At 34.1% G+C, this 21,843-nt stretch overlaps 1 protein-coding gene across 1 annotated transcript in view; it reads right to left on the bottom strand.

Moving 5' to 3' along the window:
- LOC123537453 (AP-2 complex subunit alpha-2-like) overlaps window positions 1–21,843 on the bottom strand; it is a 47,617-nt gene that overhangs the window by 18,226 nt on the left and 7,548 nt on the right. The window contains exons 2-14 of the mRNA XM_053527724.1: window positions 20,033–20,118; window positions 12,804–12,850; window positions 8,770–8,894; window positions 8,348–8,367; window positions 6,722–6,791; window positions 5,979–6,075; window positions 5,309–5,446; window positions 4,636–4,818; window positions 3,673–3,770; window positions 3,040–3,169; window positions 2,181–2,282; window positions 1,449–1,643; window positions 312–458 (exon numbers count right to left, since the gene is read on the bottom strand). Of these exons, the coding sequence (XP_053383699.1) occupies window positions 312–458; window positions 1,449–1,643; window positions 2,181–2,282; window positions 3,040–3,169; window positions 3,673–3,770; window positions 4,636–4,818; window positions 5,309–5,446; window positions 5,979–6,075; window positions 6,722–6,791; window positions 8,348–8,367; window positions 8,770–8,894; window positions 12,804–12,850; window positions 20,033–20,096 (1,416 nt within the window). The 5' untranslated portion in view covers window positions 20,097–20,118. The remainder of the gene's footprint in view (window positions 1–311; window positions 459–1,448; window positions 1,644–2,180; window positions 2,283–3,039; window positions 3,170–3,672; window positions 3,771–4,635; window positions 4,819–5,308; window positions 5,447–5,978; window positions 6,076–6,721; window positions 6,792–8,347; window positions 8,368–8,769; window positions 8,895–12,803; window positions 12,851–20,032; window positions 20,119–21,843) is intronic.

The raw sequence follows: 21,843 nt of genomic DNA, 5'->3' as shown, positions 1-21,843 counted from the left end.
GGCCTTGGATTTGTAGTTTGAGAACTGTATATTAAGCCTTGTATGATTGGCATGTTGGGAGTGTGAGATTTGGACTTGTTTATGAAGCTTTGTATGAAGGGTACACTGGCTGTGGGTATTTGTAAAGCCAAGTAGCCAGACAGGAAGATTTTTTATGAGAACCAATACCACATCATGAGTGAAAGTTTGAAGGATGTATATGAAGCTTTGTATGGGATGTTGGGAGTAGTAGGTTTGGAGTTTTTATAAAGCCTTATATGATGGGTGTATGATGGGTGGTTGGGAAATGTTGTATGAAAATGGTGTCATACAGTTTCGAAGCCTTCCAGCGTGATTCCGGTTGATGTGGTCAGAGTGAGTGATGGAACATCTGAACCAGCTGCAGCAGGTGTGGCCTCCAGGTTCTGGGCAAGTGTGATCACTGCTGGTGGTTCAGACACTGACACCAGTGCATCAGCCTTTTTGTTATTAAAATCAAATATTGCCAACATGTTATACTCAAATAATCCACTTAGACAAATGCAATGTTTTTAACAAAGCAATATATTACCTATCTGTCAGTAAATGTACAGTGCAACACTGTTTGCTCGAGCATCAATGGGTTAGTTTATACTAATTTCTTTTAGCTTGATTGACAGGATATACCAACAAGTAACAATTAAGACCAAGTTATAAAATAAGACCATTATGTTCTGTTAGTGCTAGGTGAGAGTTTACAAATATACAACAGAAATGTAGAAATTTATAAATCAAAGTTAGAAATGTTAAAAGTTTTACCACACCTAAAACTATAGCTAGAACAACGATTTTCAGCAGCTAGTAAAAACAGTGCAAAAGAAAATGATTAAATAAAGGTTTGTTAAAGCTGATACAATTTTGAACCACTTTATTCTGATATATAATTCATGATCAAACACTGCAAACTGGGTAATTTTCACATCACTTCCATTTCAAAATCTGGTAACTTAAAAATTATTAACTTACCCTGCTAAATTTCTATAATGGACTTGTCCATCTTTCAATTTGGAAAGTACCATTAACTGTTAAAAGGGGTGCTTACTGAAAATGTACTGATTGAATGGCAAACAGTGCAGATCATGATCAAACTGCAAGGATGTGCAGGCTGATCATGATCTACACTGGTTGCAAAGGCAGAATAAATCGTGTTCAGCATAATAAGGGTTAAGAATTCACACTTTTTTTAGAGACAATGCTTCTTAATATTTGTACTCGTATGTTGCTTTGTTTGCAAAGTTAAGCTAAAATATAACCATAGTGAAATTTACCCAACATGCAGTTTATTAGCAGTTAATTTTGTTAGCAAAGACAATAAAAAACAATAACTATCATTACACTGCTGTAAGTAGATGCATAACAGCATAGGCATGAAACAGCAATATATAATTCAACAGAAATATAATATTTCCGCCAAGAGTTGTACGACATACCTGAGACATTAGATTTATTGTAGTAGGTGGGTTCGGTTCTACATTATTTGACATCTGGGCTGCAGGAAGTTTGGTTGCCGTATGTTCTTTCTGTTCGCTACCTTCTGGAACACTCGATGGTTTCTTCTTCTTCAGCTTCGCAAGGATAGACGACTCGCGCTCTGGGAATGGTGGCATCTCTTCTAACACTGTTGCCTAGCAACAAATATTTTAGACATGTTTGAGAAAAAAAAAACATCAAAAAACAAAATTCTAAAGAAAAGAATCAATGCTGTAACAGTTTCATGTTTAGTAAGTGGCCCAGATAATCAGCAAAATCTTTTTATGCAAGAAAACAAATATTCAAATATCTAAAACAGGGATATAAACTAGCTATTTTTATTTAGGGACACAGACTGTCAAAAATAAACATTTAACATTAGGTATATGGGCATTTTCTCCAACAATTTAGGGGCCCGGCCCAAAATCTAGGGGCCATGGGCTACTGGGCCCCTACTAATTCATATCCCTGCTAAAACACAAGCAAGAATGCAGCTGCACCAGAACGTCAACTGTCTGAATCCATATGATTAATTTCTTGTATTTAAAAGATGTAAAAAGTTCAGACACACCCGTACAATTTAATAAAATCATAAAATGAAGAAAAGAAAGGAAGAAAAGGAATTGTTTTCAAATCTGATTTTTAGTTAGTGAATTCTAATCAGTTATAGATCCAATATTGTCTAGACTTACCAGCACATCAGCAGTTGCTAAAGAACTAAGTTGTAAATACTCAATACTTCTTTGTTGCAGCTCTACATCAGAATTACGCATATTGTTATCACTTTTTAATACCTGAAAAATGAAGAACAAGGTAATGATAGAGCTTTCAGACAATTTGAACATCAAGATATCTATAGCAGCAAAGCATCAGAGAATAAAGTCTTGTTTGTATACTATTATACTATTTTTTGGTAGTATTTCAGCATGTCAGACTTCTGATCACTACAAATGAGCCGTGCCATGAGAAAACCAACATAGTGGGTTTGCGACCAGCATGGATCCAGACCAGCCTGCGCATCCACGCATTGGAATTAGAGAAACTGTTAGCGAACAGCATGGATCCTGACCGGACTAATTGTTCACAACAGCCAACAACTTCCCAACATGAAACAGAGGTAAAGGATGAATGTAATCACTTTGACCATACTGTTTCAGAGAATATCAGCATACAAAAAATCTAGCTGCCAAATATGATCTCTTGATATTCACAAAAACTTTTTCAGTTTCATGTTAACATTAATCCACAAAATTTAATAAACATACACAACACAAAATTTTCATCCATTTTATCTACTAAAGTTGAAATCCATGAATTCTTATTGCCGTTATGGCAAATCCACAAAAATTCACAGCAGCTCTTTTGGTCTGATTACATATTAAATCACCACTAATTTTTTAGCAGAATCATCTCTCTGTTAATTAATTACTGTATCATGTACTAAAATTTCTTCCTTTGAAAAATTTATGAAATACATAGGGCATTCGTTTATAGAAATGGGTATAAAAACATATTTATCATTTACAAGCCTGAAGTGGAAGTAACACTTACATCTTGTATTGTATTTTTAATCTCTGGGAACAAGTTAACAAACTTGATATATGTCGACAAGAGGAGACCCCTAGTTGATGGAGAACACAGGTGGTATTTCGAGTGTAGAAGTTGAAACTGGACTAGAGGGCTGAAAAAAGGAACTCAATTTTAAGATCTACATGGGGGCACAAAATAATGTATCTACTTACAATACCTAGGTACAGTCTTTCCAAGAGAAAGCAAGCTCAGTTGGGTTCAACATCATATCGGAACAATTATAATTGACATAGTTTTTTTATGGTGGAAGAAGACCCCAGTTGAACTGAGCATTATTTCAGGCATGTGCACACCTGGGTGAACCACCAACTTTCCATAAGCCAGACGGACGACTTCCTCACAACCCAGACAAGGTTTCGAACACACATCGGTAAGGCACAATTCAAAGCAGCAACCTTAATCACTCGACTAAGGAGTTATCAAAATAAGATCTAGCTGTTTTAAAATTAGGCTTAATAAAAATAAAACCAACCAAACATGAACTGTATCAAGTATCACTTAATAAGAATATCTTCACAGAACTTCATTTTACTACCAGATCTATGACTACAATGATTAATGAGTAAACACAGTAGAAAATTTTGCAGCTTGTACCTTGATCTGGGATCGCCAGCTATCAAGTTGCCGAATTCACCAAGGATGTATCCCCCAACTTTCACCATGTTTTCATGACAGGCCGGTGCTTGCAATGCCTGTAACAAACAGTAACATTTGAACAATATTTTGTCCTTTTCATGCCAGCAGGTGTTTTTGTGAGGTGTTATTTTCTTACTTTTTTTTTTTTTTTAACTTTCCTGAATTTATATAACCTAAACATAGTATCTGCCAAGTTACATAAAAGCTGGGATTTAAGATGCAAGCATGTTCGCCTTTGTGTAATACACTGCAGATTGAGAAATATTTGTGAAGATTTCATTTTGACATATATCCGTGAACTCTTAGTCCTAAAACACAAACACTCACGTTTCAGAATTCTTAACATCATGAACCAAGAAATCGCTAAAATAAAGCATATGCAAAAGTTGGTGAATGTACAGTTATATTGTTAGTATCAAGTCTGTTGAAAATTACCTGTAAGTTTTATTAGATTTGCCTACTAAATGTAAATCTACTCATTTTAAACCTTCAGCTTTCGCTTGCATTAGTACATACTAAATGCATATGGTTAAATTGCGTTATAATCACACTATGCTGAATTTTGACACTCCATATAATTGAAATAATGAATCTGTGTTGTTTGATGTGCTGTTTTAAACAGTGTTACCGCAAGTTACTGTCAACTTCTCCACATGGATCTGAGATGTAGGACCATTATTAAGCACAATGTCTTTAACCAAGCATCACTGAGAAGATAAGCCGTGCCCAGGGCTCAACACAACATGTGCTTGTACTTGCACAGGTATCTCGGCCTCTGGTTTCTTTAAATTCTGGCTTAGAAATAATGCAATATGAGAAATAGGAATCATATGCAATGTCAAATATTATATCCATCCAGCGACAACTGCTCTATGAACAAAATAACCGAAACAACTGATCATATCTACTGAGTTTTGTTACCTCAAACACAGTTTTTGCTGCATATCCCTGGACATCGTCCCTGTTGATCACAATTTGAATGACTCTATACCAGACCTCCTCGCTCACGTAGTCTCCGGCTATACGTATCAGGTTAAGGATAACATCTACATACCACGTGTAATCCACTGCATACTTCTCTGCCAATATGGCTACCTTCAACACCTGTACAAGGCAACATGCAATATGAATTAAGAACAAGAACTTGGACATAAAGCTATGTGTACTTTTTTGAAATACAAATGAACAGTTAGTATTTCAAACATTAAAGTAAATATCAAGGAATCTGTCTAACCTGTAGGAACTACAGACACCCATTATAAATTTCTGTAAGCCTTTTTATAAAGGTTACATCTACCTAATACAAACTTGGCAGGAAATGTGAACACACTTTTCCCACTGGTAAGTGCCGATGGGAGCTGGTCTGTCCAGGTTCAGCGAGAGAAATCAACTAAAAGTACATTTCCTTTTTAAAAAAACATACAAAAGCCACAGAATAATGGTTGTGAGGGAAATTTTACATAAAAACGTACTACAATTTGTTCTACACAAATATCTTTTTTTTCCCCTACTTATTTTACATACTAATACCATGCTACCATTAACGATAATTTTTCCCAATAGAACAGTGAAAATTCTCTTCAAGAAATATTACCATTTCTTCTCTGATGGAATAATCTGCTGATTCCAGGTACTCCAACATTTCACCAACAATCTCCTCGGCATTTGTTCTATCACACATTGCATACAAAAGGTCCACTGCTCTCTGTCGTACACTTACATCACGTTCAGTCTACAAGTGAAGGAACAAACACATTTCAATGTGAAGTAATGCATTTTATGTACTATGAAATCATTTAATGTCACTCAAATAAAGCTTTGTAGCCTGGCCAAAATGGCTATTTCAGAGGACATCGATTCACGAATATTATATCTAAAAAGTAAAGTATATGGAAATTTTATTTTTCTATGCAACTTCATTTCGTTGACCAACGCATTCTCAAAATCCTGTTGAAAAATGCTCCCGCCGCCCACTACTATCATTTCACAATATTAACACTTTGTCTGAAGATATAAGTCTGCTGCTAAAGTAAAAGTATTACTTTTTTTTTTTAGAAATCACAGTCGTAATGAAATTACGCACAACTACCAGACTTGTTAAACTAATCACTGTGAAAACTGTGTCTACTGCTAAAGTAAAAGTATTACTTTTTTATCAGAAATTGCAGTTGTAATGAAATTATGTAAAACTACCAGACCAGTTAAAATGAACATTGAGAAAGGAAAATGAGCGTAAATTGAATTGCATTAGATAAATTGCATACCTTTAAAGCTGTGATGACTGTCTCTTGATGTTTTTTGACAGCTTCATGTGAAAATTCTGATGTTGCTAATAGACACATACTTTCTAATGCAAGGTATCTGAAAACATAGATAAATATGATACTCGCAACATGCGATTTGATTTCGGTTATAAGGCCTACAAACACAGTATAGGTAACATGGTGCTAAACATGACTGAAATTTTAGTTTCACATCTCATTTACTTCAGAATAAGAATATAAGGTAAGGAATCAAAACTTTTATACCTGCTGGTACCACAGAGTTACAGCAAAACCAAGTGTTAAGACCCTATTAGAGGCCTCTTACCATCATGCAAGGGTAAGACAGTGGTTCCAATTCTTTTCATACACAGATCATCCAAGAACCACATGGGGCGTTACTCCAAACAAGTGTCATACCAAACATATGCCCTTTTGTCAAAGAGGGTATAATTTAAACCTTTTTAAATTTCTTCACTGATATTAGGACAATCATTCAAACTTAGGTGTTTGAGCCTTTGCTATAATATTTCAAAACTGTCCTGACTTGATACTGACACCAACTTCTCCGCAAGAATCAGAGGTGGAGAATGTGTGATTTACAAAACAATGTCTTCTAATAAATTGTCACGGAGGACATATGCCTTCCCTGGGGATAAGACTTGCTAGACTTGAAGATCTGACTCTCCCTACTGACCTAAATGGGTCGGGATAACAGGTGCATTATGTTCAGAAAGCTTACATACCTTAAATTAGTTTCCCTATGTTGTAAAAACTGTCCTAATTGGTTACATGCTCTGACTAGAAGATTTGGTCCTTCCCATATGTATTTAATTTAATTTGTTTAAAAAAGTAAGTTTTTTTTGCATTTGAATGTGAATTTTTCTTCGACTTTGGTGGCTCTTGTGCTTTATTTAGTATCGTCTCGAGACATTCTGTCAGCCGCGTCTTCACTGCCGGATCCTCTGTAAGGCAAATAAAAGCCATTTTGAGATAACTTTCAGTGCTATGACATCAAAAGATGAATTTCATTGCAAATTTGCTGCCAAAAACAAAACAACCTTATACAAGGTTCAAACCTGTTAAATCCATTTTTCCAAGATATAAATTGGTTCATCAAGTAATTTTATTTCTTTCCCCCCAAAAACCTTTTTTTTCTTCATAATATTAACCTATTAGCAAAAATTCAAAACGTATTTGTAAAATAATTCTAAGTCTTTAAATTTGAGTTATCAATTTAATTTTTCATTCTAAAAATTACATAAAAAATCGCTTTTAAAATTTAAACTTTAAAAAAGAAAGGAAGGGACTACAAAAAAAATAAAAAATTTATACATTTTCCTCTCCCTGTTTAAAATTCTCGTTTAAAATTTCTGCAATCTTTTTTGCAGACCAATTATTTTGTCAGGTAATTTTTATAACCTTTTGCTTACAAATAAAAGTCGCAACCCTAAAATTTCCCCTTTAATGTGAAAATTAAGTAATTTCTGAGCAAGAAATTTAATAGTTTTGGCCAAAACGCTTTTAAGGAGAAAAGAGTTTGTAGATTGACTTATAAGCTGAAATAGTAGAAATTTTGTTTTTTTTAATTTTAAATTTTGGGGATGGGGAAACTGTGAAATTCACGAAAATTTTGTCTAGAACATCCTTTATACCCCAAAAAGTTTTGAAGATGTATTCCCTTGTGGGTAATTCTGTTAATAATTTAAAGCTTCACGACAACCAGGGAGTGGAAACAAGTAATATGTATAGCCCTGTAATCGTGTTGATGCGCCCAAATAAAAAAAATAAACAGAAAAAAGATTCATTTTTTTTACAAAATTTTAACAGTTTCAAAATCCAAAATTGAATATTGTCTGTTTTTCATCTAAAGGAAAGTCAATTAAATTTAAGGGGGTTAATGGAACAATTTCACCAGTCATAAAAAAATTGCCAAAGACTCTTGCCATTTTTTTTTTCTTGCATCTTTTTTTTCAAGTTTAATTTTTTATTTTCATTTTTTTTTTTTTTGTATTTTCTCCAAAAATTTTTTTGTTTGATTTTTTTCAATGTTATGTGTGCTTGCATTAAAATTCGGGTATTTAAATTTAGTCATATTAATCTGACAGCATGCTATACAAAATTTATCTTTCTTGTTACGAAACATGGCTCCAATTGATAGTTAAAGAAGAAGGGTAATTTCCCTGGGTAGCAAAATCTTTTAAAAACCATAGGACATTCCTTCTTACATACTCAAACTTTTTCTGTTTCCATTTTATTAATTTTTTAAAACGAAAAAAAAAAAATCTGAAGAACTACCCTGTGGCGGGAAACCCCCAAGACCACACCCTTTGTTTTTCAGGTTTTTTCTTCAAAAGGGTTTTCTATAAAACTTGCGCTGCTGTCCCCAACCCTAAATCACAGTACAATCATATACAATTGTTTGATAGGAATTTTTAGTAAAAATTTAAACTAAGATACCCATTGCAGATAAAAAATCATAGCAAACACGGGTTTAATTAAGAAAGATTTAGCACTCAAAGAATTCAAAACACTATGTGTGCTTGAAATTTAGGGTAACAGAAGAAAATTTTTAAAAAAAGCACAAGTCAAAATTTTAACAATGATGAAAGTTTGGGGCTGATTTGTGCATATTTATGATTTGTTATTCTGTCTTTTCAATAACCGTAATGAAATGTAAAAATTTATCTTTTTGGAATTTAAAAACCCAAATCCCGAAACATTCTTCATATATTTAAATGGTTTCTACATACAACCTGTTTTTTTTCATGTTGATATTCATTAGTAAACTTACCATGTGTTGGTCATTGAGTAGATGTATAATTCTGGATGTCCACTCTCCCATTGGAATAATATCTGGCGATGACCGTAACACCCCAAACCACGTAAGCGCGCGCTCTCTTTCAGTCTTTTGTGTCTCTGAAAATGAAATTTTCCCTTTTTTTAACTTTAAAAACATTTTTATTTTTCCCCAATTTTTTTCATTTTTTTTTTCCATAATTTTTTGAAAGAAATCTTCTGCAATTTGTTGACCGAAAAAAAAAATAAAAAAAATTTTTCACTTCTGCATACAGTCAGACAGTTTCATGACAGTGCATCAAACTATCAAACGGCGAAAAAATTTCTAAATGAAAATTTCTTTTTGGTTGAACTAAATCTGAAAATGCGATTTTCTGCTTTTCCCAAATCATTGTGGTTAAAAATTTACGCAAATATTAATTTTTGGGGGGACAAATTTTTTGTTTTTTAAACCCCACCCAAAAAATTTTCCCGCCAGAAAATAAACCTCCCTTTTTTTTGTTTCTTTAAACATTTAAATCCAAAATTTTGTCCAAAAAAATCCCAATTTGCTAGTACCAGCAATTTCATCCCCCAAAAAATAAAAAAATTAAACAATTCCCAGTATAGATTTTAAGCTTATTGTGTAAATTTTTTAACCACATGAATAATTACCGGAGACTAAAAGTTTTGGTATTCAACACAAAGCCCTCACCATCTCTTGCCCCAAATTTTGCCACCCTTAGTGCGAGGGTGATGTGTACGGGGGTTTCTACTGGAAAGGTCGTTCCGTTGGTTTTAATCACCATTTTCTTTCAGGTCTTTTGTTGCCCCAAACAACACGATTAAACAAAAAACCCCTGGGGAAAAAACATATTTTTACAAGACACCTTTTTGTATTTGTGCTAAATGACCACCCTAAGTTTAACTTTTGTTTTTTTGGGAAATAGGTAAAAAAATTTGAGAAAAACTCTAAACAAATATCAGTAATTAAACATTTTTGAATGGCGACATTTTTTAAAAGTGTTTCTTTTATCTTTATTCTGGAAATTGTTATGCAAAGAAAGAATAGATTTGACCAAAACACTGCAACAACATAAGTATGGCCAAAGCACTATTTTGGGTTTTTATGGTGCGGTCTATCGTTAAACTAAAAACTGCAAGCTGTCATTTCTTTTTTCTATTTTTTTTTCAAGAATGTTTTATGAAAAAAATGTGTTATTATATTTGGCTTAATAAAAAAGGAAATTTTTCAATATGTAAGCATACTACTCAGTTTTCATAAATGGTCACCTAGGCTTTTTGTGCATTTATTAAACAAACATATTAAACATACTAAACCATTATCTAGTTTGAAAAACATTAAACTTGTTCCCTAAAACCCTTTTCCCACCACCCAATTTAACCTTTACCCCCCTTTAAATTTTTAAAAGGGGCTGGCCTATCATTCAAAATTTTGGCATTATTATTTTCCAAAAGTGTTCACTAAAAGTGTATGATAAGGGGCGGGTGGTCTTTGGGTTTCATGGTTCAAAGGCAGAATCACTTTTCCGCCACCTCCAAATTTTAATTTAAAACACATGCAGGTACCCGCAAGAAAAAAGTCCCCAAAATTGAAAAAATCTAAGCGTGACAATGATGAAGGGTACTGACTGTATCAAACGATAGTGGGACAAGCAAAATGTTCAGAAATTAATGTGCAAAGAAACAAATGGCCAATAAAAAGTCAGGAATTAAATCCTGTACTGGTACAATTTTCACACAAAAAATTTGCTATTTCTTTTTTCAAATGCGTAGGCCCCTGAAAGACCACTGCCCTAGGAAAATCAATAGGATGGAAAGGCAATATGCACTTATGGGACATGAACTAATATTTTTTGGGTGTAATGGATGTAGCTGTTAAAACTGTTGCTTTTCAAGAGTTTTAAATTGAATAAAATGAGACTTTTTCTGCTACTAAAAATTTGGGAACAATTCTATCAATATTAAAACATTATTTTTCTAATCATCAACAAAAATCTTCTTGATACATTTTTTTTTGTTGTATGCAAAAATTGCGTTTTTTGAGAAACCATTTCCTTTCTCAATATTCTTTAAACACCTTGGTATTAATGATAACACTTCCTTACAGTGAATTACCACAATTAGAAAGGAAATAACTTCAAGTAGGAGCAATCTAATTAACAAAGTAATCGTGTTAAAACATTACTACTTTGCAGCATTGTTTTTTAGATTAGTACAGTGGCCGTAACCCCTTGAATCAAATTAAACAGAGCGGACTTACAAATTTTTTTCTGTGTACTTGTTGGGGTGAGTAGGTTAACGGTTCCATGTGACAAAGTCAAATCGTACCCGGGAGAAAGATGAACAAAAGTTCAGAATACTTCTTCTTCGATAGCCTCCCGCGTCTTGCTCCTGTTCACAACAAAATTTTTTATATAATTTCAACAACAAAAGCCATCGAATCAGTTGTTTCATAACACATACCGTAATTTCAGCCTTTAGCTATGGCTTTTTTGAAAGCAACATATTTGTATTTGTGATCACCTTTTAATAATGGGTTTACAAACTCCTGATAAAACAATGGAATTTTTTTTTGTTCCCCCTTGGTGAATTCCACACTGTGAATTGGATTTTTTGGGCAATTTTTTTTTTTGGGGTTTTGGCAAGTCAAATGAAAACAAGCCATTTATGTTTATAAACTATAGTTAGGGAAATTTCCCAACCCAAAAAGCCATTTTAACCTACATCACAAAATTTCATACCAATGAAATTAAAAGATTCCTCCCCTTCAATCGTTTTCAATTTTTTAAATTTAAAAATGCCCAAAAACCCCTAGCTCCTGTTTTCAGTCAAGTGATTTTCCCTTTTCATTTAACAGATGAAGTTCATTTTTAATTTTAATTTTAAAAAAAAAAAAAAAAAACCCCATTTAAGACTCCGGGGAATCTCATGATAAGATTGTTTCTTCGAGTAGCCCGGGGTCCCTTTAAAAGCATTTTTTTTGAAAGTTTCATTTCGTCATAGATTAAACCCTTTTGGGATGACTTTAAAACAATGACATAAAAATCGTACTGTGAAACAATTTATTTTGTGGGCGGGGAAATTTTTTGGTTTTTTACTGAAAAGGGATTTTTTGAGGATTGAAAACCCTGGATTTCAACTTTTGATGATAAAAAAGGGCTTTAAAACTGCTGTCTACGCAATTTTAAATTCACGTTACAAAATGCGCCTCGACAAAAACAAATGATTTAAACTACATGGCCATACAGTATGCCTGCAGTAGGCCCCTTTCCCCGCTAAAATTTTTGTAAGAAAATGTCCGTTTCAATTTGGACAGTCCCTTTAAATGTTAAAAAGGGGGGCTTACCAAAAATAACTGACTGAAAGGCGAATAGTGTAGATCATGATCAGCCGTAATCCCTGCAGTTGATTACATCTAAAGGGGCGCAAAGGCGAATTTTTCTTGTCCCCATTGTAAAGGGGTTAAGTTAACCTGAGTTCTACCAAACAAATCTCAAGAATTGGGGGGGTTTGTTTGAAAATACTTCAAGCGATTTTGTCTGAGGAATTTATTATAAAAAAGTATCAAATAGAACTGTTTTTCTAACAAGAGTCAAAATTTGGCCCACTCCAAAAAAACTCAAAAAATAGTACCAGGGCCTTTATTTTTTAAAAAGTAATTTGATCAAAATTTTAAAACTTCTTTAAAGATAACAACATTTAATCAAAACTATCTGAAATGATTTGCATTAACCTTTTCTGCCTTTAAAAGGGTGTCAATATTTTATTTTTTTTACAAAACATTCGTTTTGTGACACTTAATTATTAATCCTGCATTATTCCCCAAAAATTATCGCTTTTTGCAAAGCAATTTTAAAAAACCCTTTTAAGGGTTTTTGTAAACTTCAAAACAGCTGCCTTTTTTTTTTGACTATCAGTACATCATTTACTTTAAATTTTTTAAATGTTATTTACATTTTGTTGATAAAAAATGTTTTCAAAAGTGGAGTGCATGTACCTACCCCTTTAAATTTGGATGATGTTTGCCAAATTTCCTTTTTTGATTCTCTTTATCTCAGCTTCTTTACTTTTACCTGAAACAATCATCATATTGTAAAATCATAAATATTCATATCATATTAGAATATCTATTCTTGTAGATTTCTTGGTAAGGCCAATCCAAGTAGTGTGGGGGTATTAATAAGAGAATACAGCATTACTGTATATTATTTTTGACAGTTTTGCTAATAACTAATGTGGTGAAAACCTGGCGCTTAATTTACCTTCAGTTTTTTCAATTACTGTTTTTTTGCTTTGTGTGCCAGATTGGTATACGAGTATTTTCCTGAAATCTATATTTTCATATTGAACATAGGCTGTTGCCATGGAGGATTTCCTAGCTATGATTCTATTTAGGTTGTTCCCACAATACCACAAATAGAAGCATTTCAAAGACTGACTTTAGTAATCACTACTAAATTCAAGAATTCAAGATTAGTCTTCTATACATGTAACATGTCTGTGAAGTAATCATACATTGTGAATTAAATATTTTTTTTTGTATTGTAGCTTCAAATACATTTAACTTAGGAGAGCAATATTCGTTTCATAGTGAATACAATGATCGTTTCAGGGGCCTTGAATTTGATAACATAATCGTACAGAAAGTTCCTCACGCAGCTATCTGACTAGCTGCTTGCTTAGAAACTGACTGAGTGACATGGGGGAAACTGGTGCAGATGCCTTGAAGTGGAATGGTACATAAAACTGAAATGTCTTGTCAATGAAGCAAGTCATCCAAAGACAGATCAGACATTTAGAATTCTATCAAACAGAATAAAGACATCATTAATTAGATGTTGTTGTGAAGCACTGAAATGATCAATGTATTCACAGAGGAAAAAAACTGCCAGACAAAACGTTGATCAATACAATTACTAGCATTGCCAAAGACAAGTCCTTCACTCAAACTGGTATTTACCAATGATTTAGCGTAACCAAGTTTTCAGCCTAAATTCAGCAGCTGAGCAAATGAATCTCCTCAGGATTATAATATACCATATATTTTATATAATCTTCTGTTTTCTGGAAGAAGTGGGGATGATTGGGTAAGATGTCTGGTTGGGTGGGGCATGGTGCAATGTGGGAGAGTTTACCCTTCTGCGAGAATGAACAGCATCCTTCTAAGCTTCAACTTAATACAGATCCTCATTAAATTTTGGTCTTTTAAATCTGAATATTTGTAAGGGTTTAATTTTTGCGAATTTTGCACTTTTAAAAATTTCATAAAAAATTATGCCTCACAAAAAACCCAAAGTGAAACTTTCATTACTAAGTTACTTTTATAGACAAAATTTTATGGTTGTTTTAGATAAGACTTTAAAGTGATAATATCTGTTATCACATTTATCAAAATATAGTATTATAAGTTCCCGATCAGCCAAATATGTGAAAAACTCATCATATTATATTACATACTATTTTTTTCGTAAACAGTTAATTAGTTTACAGTGTCTTAACCATACAACTTAATACATATTCCTGAATAAATCTGTTGGTGGCATATATAGACATAAGGCCACTCTTCTTATAATATTAACCCTTAGCCTGCTAAATTTCTATAATGGACTGGTCCATCATTAAATTTGGGCAATACCATTTATTATTCGAAGGGGTGTTCACTGAAAATTTACTGACTGAATAGCGAACAGTGCAGACCATGATCAGACTGCACGGATGTGCAGACTGATCTTGGTCTGCACTGGTCGCAAAGGCAGGATCACTTGCCGCCAGCAGGCTAAAGGTTAAAGACATAATGTAGAGCACACTCAAGAAAAACACCAAGGATAATATTTTCATCTAAATGCAAATCAGATGTTGAAGATAACTGGCTCACTCGAGTGCCAAAAAGCAAATTTATCGCACAAGTTACAGCAATGTACCGCATAAATAATGCAATTCTTAACTTAATTCACAATTCTACCAGAAAAGCTATTGTCTGATTTTTAATTAATTATCAGACAGGCCCATCTATAAGGACAAATCTTGTAGGAAATGATCATGAATATATTTCCCCAGCAGTATTTATTGATCACCTGAAATGCTCAGATATTTTCATGCATTTCATATCACAACATCTAGAAGGTTTTCTCATCTTAGAATCTTACAAAATATCACAGTATTGATCATCAAGCCTTTTATACATAAACATACACAGTCTGCCTAATATCTGCAAACTCAAGTTTGGAAACCAGTCCAAAATCTAAAGCATGTGACTGGTTGATTTTGAGCTCCATCTTGAAATTGACCAATGGCAAACTTCATTCTTAGACTTGTGACCATACTTTTTTTTAGGCCATGAATCCAGAACTGCGTGCTGTACCACTAACCAGGTACCATCATTGACTAATTAGGGGACACTATATCATCCATCATTAGAAAGCTATTTACTGAAATTTATACTGACTCAAACCTTTTTTATGCGGCTCTTAAAGCAAGGCTAGTGTCTTACATAACAGACAGACTCCTACAGAAATGTAGTGTCATACTGAATATTTCAGAATATTATATATTTTGTTGGGTTTAACATCACCCAAACACCATATCTATAGGTCATACGGGGACTTCCCAGCTTTTCTGCATTATTTCAGGTACAGACAGGCACCTAGCTGGGTAGAACCACCAACGTTTTGCAAGCCAGTGGTATGGCCTCCACTCAAGAAAGAATTCTTCATCCTATGCAAGGTTTTGAACTCTGGTAGCAGCGAGATGCATGTGATTGGAAGCAATGTCAATCATTCATGAAACATACTTGAATTTGCTGAGGATTCTTCACTTCTTATAATATTTGTCAAATTCCGATATAATTTCCGAAGGTCTTTCTACAGGCGAAGACAGAAACGAATTATTGCTACAACATGAACTGTCTCTTGTGATAAAATCGGAAGACAGAATCAATTAGTTTCTAGTGGAAGAATATCTGTATTCCCAGATCACAAAATACACATGACTATCACATCTAATACCGCGATGCATTGCTTAAATGAATAATTTCATGTCACAAAATGTTATGAACACTGTATCCTATGGGATCAGAACTGATCAAATGACCAGTTCATAAATTACTAAATAATTTGGCCAAACAAACTTACATTCTGTTATTATTATATACTGTAAAATCATTAATATTCATGGGGGACTAATTTTCGTGGATTTCGTGGTTGAGTCAATCCAGGAAATTTAATCCCAACGAACAAGTAAAATTCCTATTCATTTTATGTTCAAAAGTTTAAATGTAGGAATTCATATCCCCACAAAATTGCCATTTGACCAAAACCAATAAATTTCATGCCCACGAAATTTTATTTAAATGATTATACAGTAGATTCATAACATTTAACAGCTAACCTCTTCTCAAATAGCCCTCTAATGAATGTTTGTACAGAGATTTTTCTTCTTCATATAAATGTGGCTGTAAAATGGGGTCCTAATACCAAAATCATGTTGTTGTTCTTTCAATTTGAATTAACCCAATATCTGACAAGATAATTATTTCAAGGTGTAACAATTATATCACTATTAAATCAAGTTTTCTATTGGCTAGTGTGATAGAATAATGAATATCAGCGATACTGTAAAATCATTTCAAGGGCATGAAATATAGTGTTTTTGCCAAAGCAATTATTTTGAGAGGACATAAATTTGTGGATTTTGACCTTTGATCATATATAAACAGAAATTTAACTTGTTTGCAGGGATTTATTTTCATGGACTGACTCGACCTTAAAAAAAAAACAAGGAGCTGCGTTCAATAAACGCTTGATGCCCCCGGTGGCATCCTTGTCGATACAAAGCAACCTAAGTCCAAAATGAGGTCAAGGTCAAACGGAGGTCAGGTAATGTTTGAGGATGAGGAATGGTCACAGGTTACATCTGTATTAGTATCAATCCATTCTTGTAAGCGGTATTGATGCCAGACGAAACGGGCCCATTTGGTTAACCAAGAGATGGCCCATATAAAGCAACCTAAGTCCAAAATGAGGTCAAGGTCAAGGTCAAACTGAGGTCAGGTGATGTCTGAAGATGAGGAATGGTCACAGGTTACATCTGCATTAGTATCAAGTCATTCTAGTAAGGGGTATTGATGCTAGACGAAACGGTCCTATTTGGCTAACCTCGTACGGACGGACGAACGGACAGACGGACAGGACGATCACTAGTTGCCTCCCGCATCAGTAGATGCCGGGGGCATAAAAACAACAACGAAAATTAGTCCCCTACCAAAATGAATTCATAGTATATGACCAACTTTTAAATCATAAATGATACAGGGCACTTTTAACAATAATGACACCTTCGCAAGTATTCATTTTCGCAAATACTGACAACAATGCAGTAATCAAAGGCCTGAATGGCCTGAGTCGGCTAATGATTGATGTACTGACAGTATAGTCTACCAGTTTCAGTTTGTTTTTAGTTTTTTTCTTAAAATTTCATAACACAGCTCGATATTTACCCAAAATATTATATCCGGATACGATTACACTTTTCTCCAGTTTGAACAATATATTTTACAAATTGTGATGATACGAAGACATTTAGCAGCAATTGGCAGTATCTGACATTGAAGTTTACGGTTAAATTACCTCTTATTTAAATCTTTTCATAAAAAATTGGTTTCGTTTCGTGAAAGCAGCCAAACATAGACGATCTACTTTCGATTTAAAAAACTACAAGAAAATACAATTTAATGTTTCGCCGATTTGTTTATTTCTCGAAAAATAAGAATTAAAATCATTTTTAATATCAGTAGTAACTAAACAAACCAGTAAGAGCTTCTTCTTCCGATAATTTATCCGTTTACTGACTGCAAAATTCAACCCACGCAAAGTTTATAGAAATCATACGATGCGTGTTTACGTTCAATGTGGGAGAATTAAGGCTGATCGGCTATGTTACCTAACGCATCCAGACGATTCAGATTTTGTTTTTAAAAAAGCATTGTGTGCGTTTCTGTAATTTTATATACGTTTTTATACGCTTAGAAATTATTAGACATGCGTATTTGCATTATTTCTATACGTAATTTACGCTAATACGCATCTTATCCGGAGCCCTGTGGAACTATTTTTTGTCTTTCGCTGGATGTTACCCAAGCTTTGTAAGCCTGCGCAATTCTTAAAATGCACATTTATGCTTAATGAGTTACATTCGAGTATTGCACAATTACAAGTCATAAATACCGTAGATACCCATGTATAATGCGCAGTTTTTTTACCCCCGGGACCACCCGCGAATCGTGGGTGCGCATAATATACAGGTATAGACAATTTTCTTACTTCAAAACAAGTCTGTTACCGATGTCCGCCATTTTTGTAAAGGGAAACTACTCCCCGCGCTTACTGTCACCGCTAAAATCTAAGATTGCCGTTACGTTCCGTAAAAGATCGATGGTTTATTTTTCTTTCAAACAAAATTAATTTCATATAAATTTTAAAGTATTTTGATGAAAGAAATGTTTATAAATCACAAAAATTATAAATACCCGCCGTATCATTATGATCCGTATCTATATGTACATTAATACAAATATATTCTATATTTGCGCTTTTTGTCACGTTGACGTTCGCGTCCAAATGGACGTGACGTCGTTTGTTTTGTAAGTTGTTATTTCTGACGGAGACATAAAGGTCGAAACTAGTCAAAAAAAAAAAAAAAAAAAAAAAAAAAAAAAAGATGTGTTGGTATTTTCAAATCCTTTTGAAAAATTATGATACTAATTAAAGATTGAGAATTATCTTTAACCGAGATCAAACTGTGAACAACATAATTGACACGAGGTGACACGTTAATTGCCGGTAATTATTGGCTATTTGTTTGTGACAAAAAGACTATCACACCTTTTGTTATTGGTTTGAATTGAGAAGCTCATGTCATTTTGAAAAATACCATTACGAAATATTAAATCAGCTGCTGTTTATTTATTCAAAATAGTTAAATAAAAAGGTAAAACAACAAATAAAACAATATTTTATTGGTTTTATTTTCGAGAAAACAAAAATCGATAGTACCGTGAGACCGATTCTGCTCTCCACCGCGGATATAAAATTTATTACCGGTGTCGATGTAAACTCTACTTTCGTTTTCCATCCACCTCAAAATTGACCAAAAATGTTTTTTTTCCCCCAGGATTTCGGGCCAAAATCGGGGATACGCATTATACACGGGTGCGCATTATACATGGGTATCTACGGTATGACAGATTACATCGTATATTGGTCATAGCAAAGGGAATTGACACAACTTAACTTCATTCATGCAGTGAACTGTTTGAAGTTTGACAAATCTAATGGAACTACATCCCTTCACTGTGTTATTTGGTCCATTTAGAGAATCATTGGATAGCAAGGACTCGTCAAAAGGCTTTCAGCCTTTAGCCGACTCAAAAAGGAAAAATCCTGCACAAATTTCTAACTTTTACATATTCATTGATTAATACTAAACATTTCTCTACTTGTGAATATAATGTACTGTTTAATTTTTTTTTTAAAAATAACCACTATATTCATGCAGTAAGAAAACAGTGTAGACCGCCAGAACAATGTATGTATTTCCTGTGGTTACTGTTCTATATCAATAAAAGGTGGTAAATGAAAGTGCCCCCACAAAACGTCACCCTTGGGATTTTGCCTAACCGATTTCTCAATAGTAATTTGCTACTTTGAGAAGAACAGTGTTTAATCAGACAGTCTGATCAGATTTCCTATGGAAATGACTGAACTTGTGTCTGTACAGTCATGTCAAACAATCAAATATACACGGATATCCTACAAACTTTATGCTGAGTCTGAGCTGACTTTTGACAATCTAAATCATGAACCAAAGAATCAGTACAAATACTTCCATGGTTTCATTTACATGTACATGTAATTACGTACAGTAGGCCAACCTTTCAGAGATGGGCGTAAAATAATACATTGCTTTCATGATTGTGATAAAATATTCTGGGTAGCGGCAATCCTTATGGGTTGGTCTAACAAACCAGAAATGTGTCGAATACTTCAATTGTAAACCTATTTTGCACCCCTTCTCTGAAGTCTGTTTCAACAGCTACAGCAACATGTATCAAACCAATTCTTAAGACATATGACTGCATACATGCAACAGACACATTTAGTACTTCACAATTACAAGAAATGTCATGTGTAAGTTAAATGTAGACAGTCACAGACACGGGCATTACTAAGTTATAAATAATAAGACGTTTTTTCACTTACAGTTTCGAATATCTGAGATAAAGACTGCGAGGCCGCGCATGCCATCTCCCTTTACTGCAGGCATCTTTGTTTCTTTATCCTAGTCCCTGAAATTTTTGACAAAATAACTGAGAAAGTTTCACATGCATATATATATATATATAGAACTGGTCATTGTATTACATAATCTTGTTTGTATTACATAATCTTGTGTAATAATGTGTACTTAAATTCAAGCATCATTTTTAAACTGGTAATCAGGACAATGGAAGAACTGTATTTCCAAAGTGATGCAAATGCCAATACACAAATCAGAGGCATACAAAGGACTTCCGATATTTTCAAAGGACGACAAAATCAATACACCGTGACGTAATTTCAATTTTGTTCCCAATAACTATGACTCGCCAAGAATGAAGTGATTAGCTCCGCCCCATAACTAATCAAAGCGGTTTAACTCTTGATGGTTGACAGCCTTATAAAGACTGTCGGCATTTATGAATGTTGAAGTTACAGCCTGGACAAGAATTTACACGGATGCACACACACACAGACGGACAGTGCGATTTTAATAATTATGCCCACCTTTTGGTGGGCATAAAAATTTGTTCTCAAAGTTGCGTAGTTTTAAATAGGCCTACATAGTGCATTGCAATTAAGTGATGGCAAACAGAAATATTTATAACCCTTTAACATGTTTAATCATCAGAAAAACACAGTTGCCAATCTAATAAATAATTAATAGTAATTAGCCATTTTTGCATAGCAATTAATGGAATCTTTTTATCGGTATCAAGTCAAAACGTCCCCTAGGGCAATGGTTGACTAGGGGACGTTTTGACTAACATCCTTTAAGCCAAATAAGTAATGTTAACAGTGTTATTTTTTTATAAATTGAAATGAATTAACTTAAAAATTGTTATGTGTGTTATGTTATAAAACTGACATTTCTTTTGATGAATCTAAGTGCCAGTCCTTTTCCCAGGCTTCTAGGGAGTGGAGATTTTGTTGGGATTGGGAGTCGAGGGAGGAGTTAACCGTCAGATAGACAATAGTGTTATCTGCGAAAAGTCGTGACTTACTTTTGATGGACTCTGGGATGTCATTTATGTAGGCTAGGAAGAGACAGGGGCCAATGACTGATCCTTGGGAACCCTAGAGAGAACAGGAAGTTCATCTGAGGTGAAGACATCCGCAACTACTCTTTGGGAATGGTCCTTGAGAAATGACTTTCAAGATCCACTGGGATGCTAATGGGTGGACTCCCAGGGTATCGAGCTTATGAATCAATTTATAGTGGTCAACCTTGTCCAAGGCTTTACCAGGGTTTTCCCTTGGGTTTTTTATTTGGGAGTCCATGGACTCCCATGGCTGCTAATTTAAGGGTCCCTAATAATTTTTGGGGGTCCGCAAATTACTGATCTTGAAAATGGACATTACCATAAAAATTTACCCTAAAACTGAATGAACTTGTATCTTTTCAATTAAGATAGCAGCTGATTCAATATTTCGGAATGGTATCTTAAAATGGCATGAGCTTCTCAATTCAGACGGATAACAAAAGGTTTGATAGTCTTTTTCTATACCTGTGTATAATGAGCACACACGATTCGGGGATGGTCCCGGTGGTAAAACAAACTGCGCATTTTACATGGGTATCTGCACAAAGGAGGCTTCAGTGCAAAGGAGTTTCGTGACCGATTTTGCGGGTCCAGCAGTGTACCAAATTCAGATTTGAATCCAATAGCCCGTTCGGGCTACCAGATTAAAAATTTTCCAAGCCCGACATCAATTTCACTAGCCCGAACTTTAACACCTTAAAATACATAATT

This window comes from Mercenaria mercenaria, chromosome 17 (assembly GCF_021730395.1).
Source record: "Mercenaria mercenaria strain notata chromosome 17, MADL_Memer_1, whole genome shotgun sequence".
Classification (NCBI taxonomy): Eukaryota; Metazoa; Mollusca; class Bivalvia; order Venerida; family Veneridae; genus Mercenaria; species Mercenaria mercenaria.
Note: the sequence above shows the minus strand (reverse complement) of the source record. Positions and strands in the feature narration are given on the sequence as shown.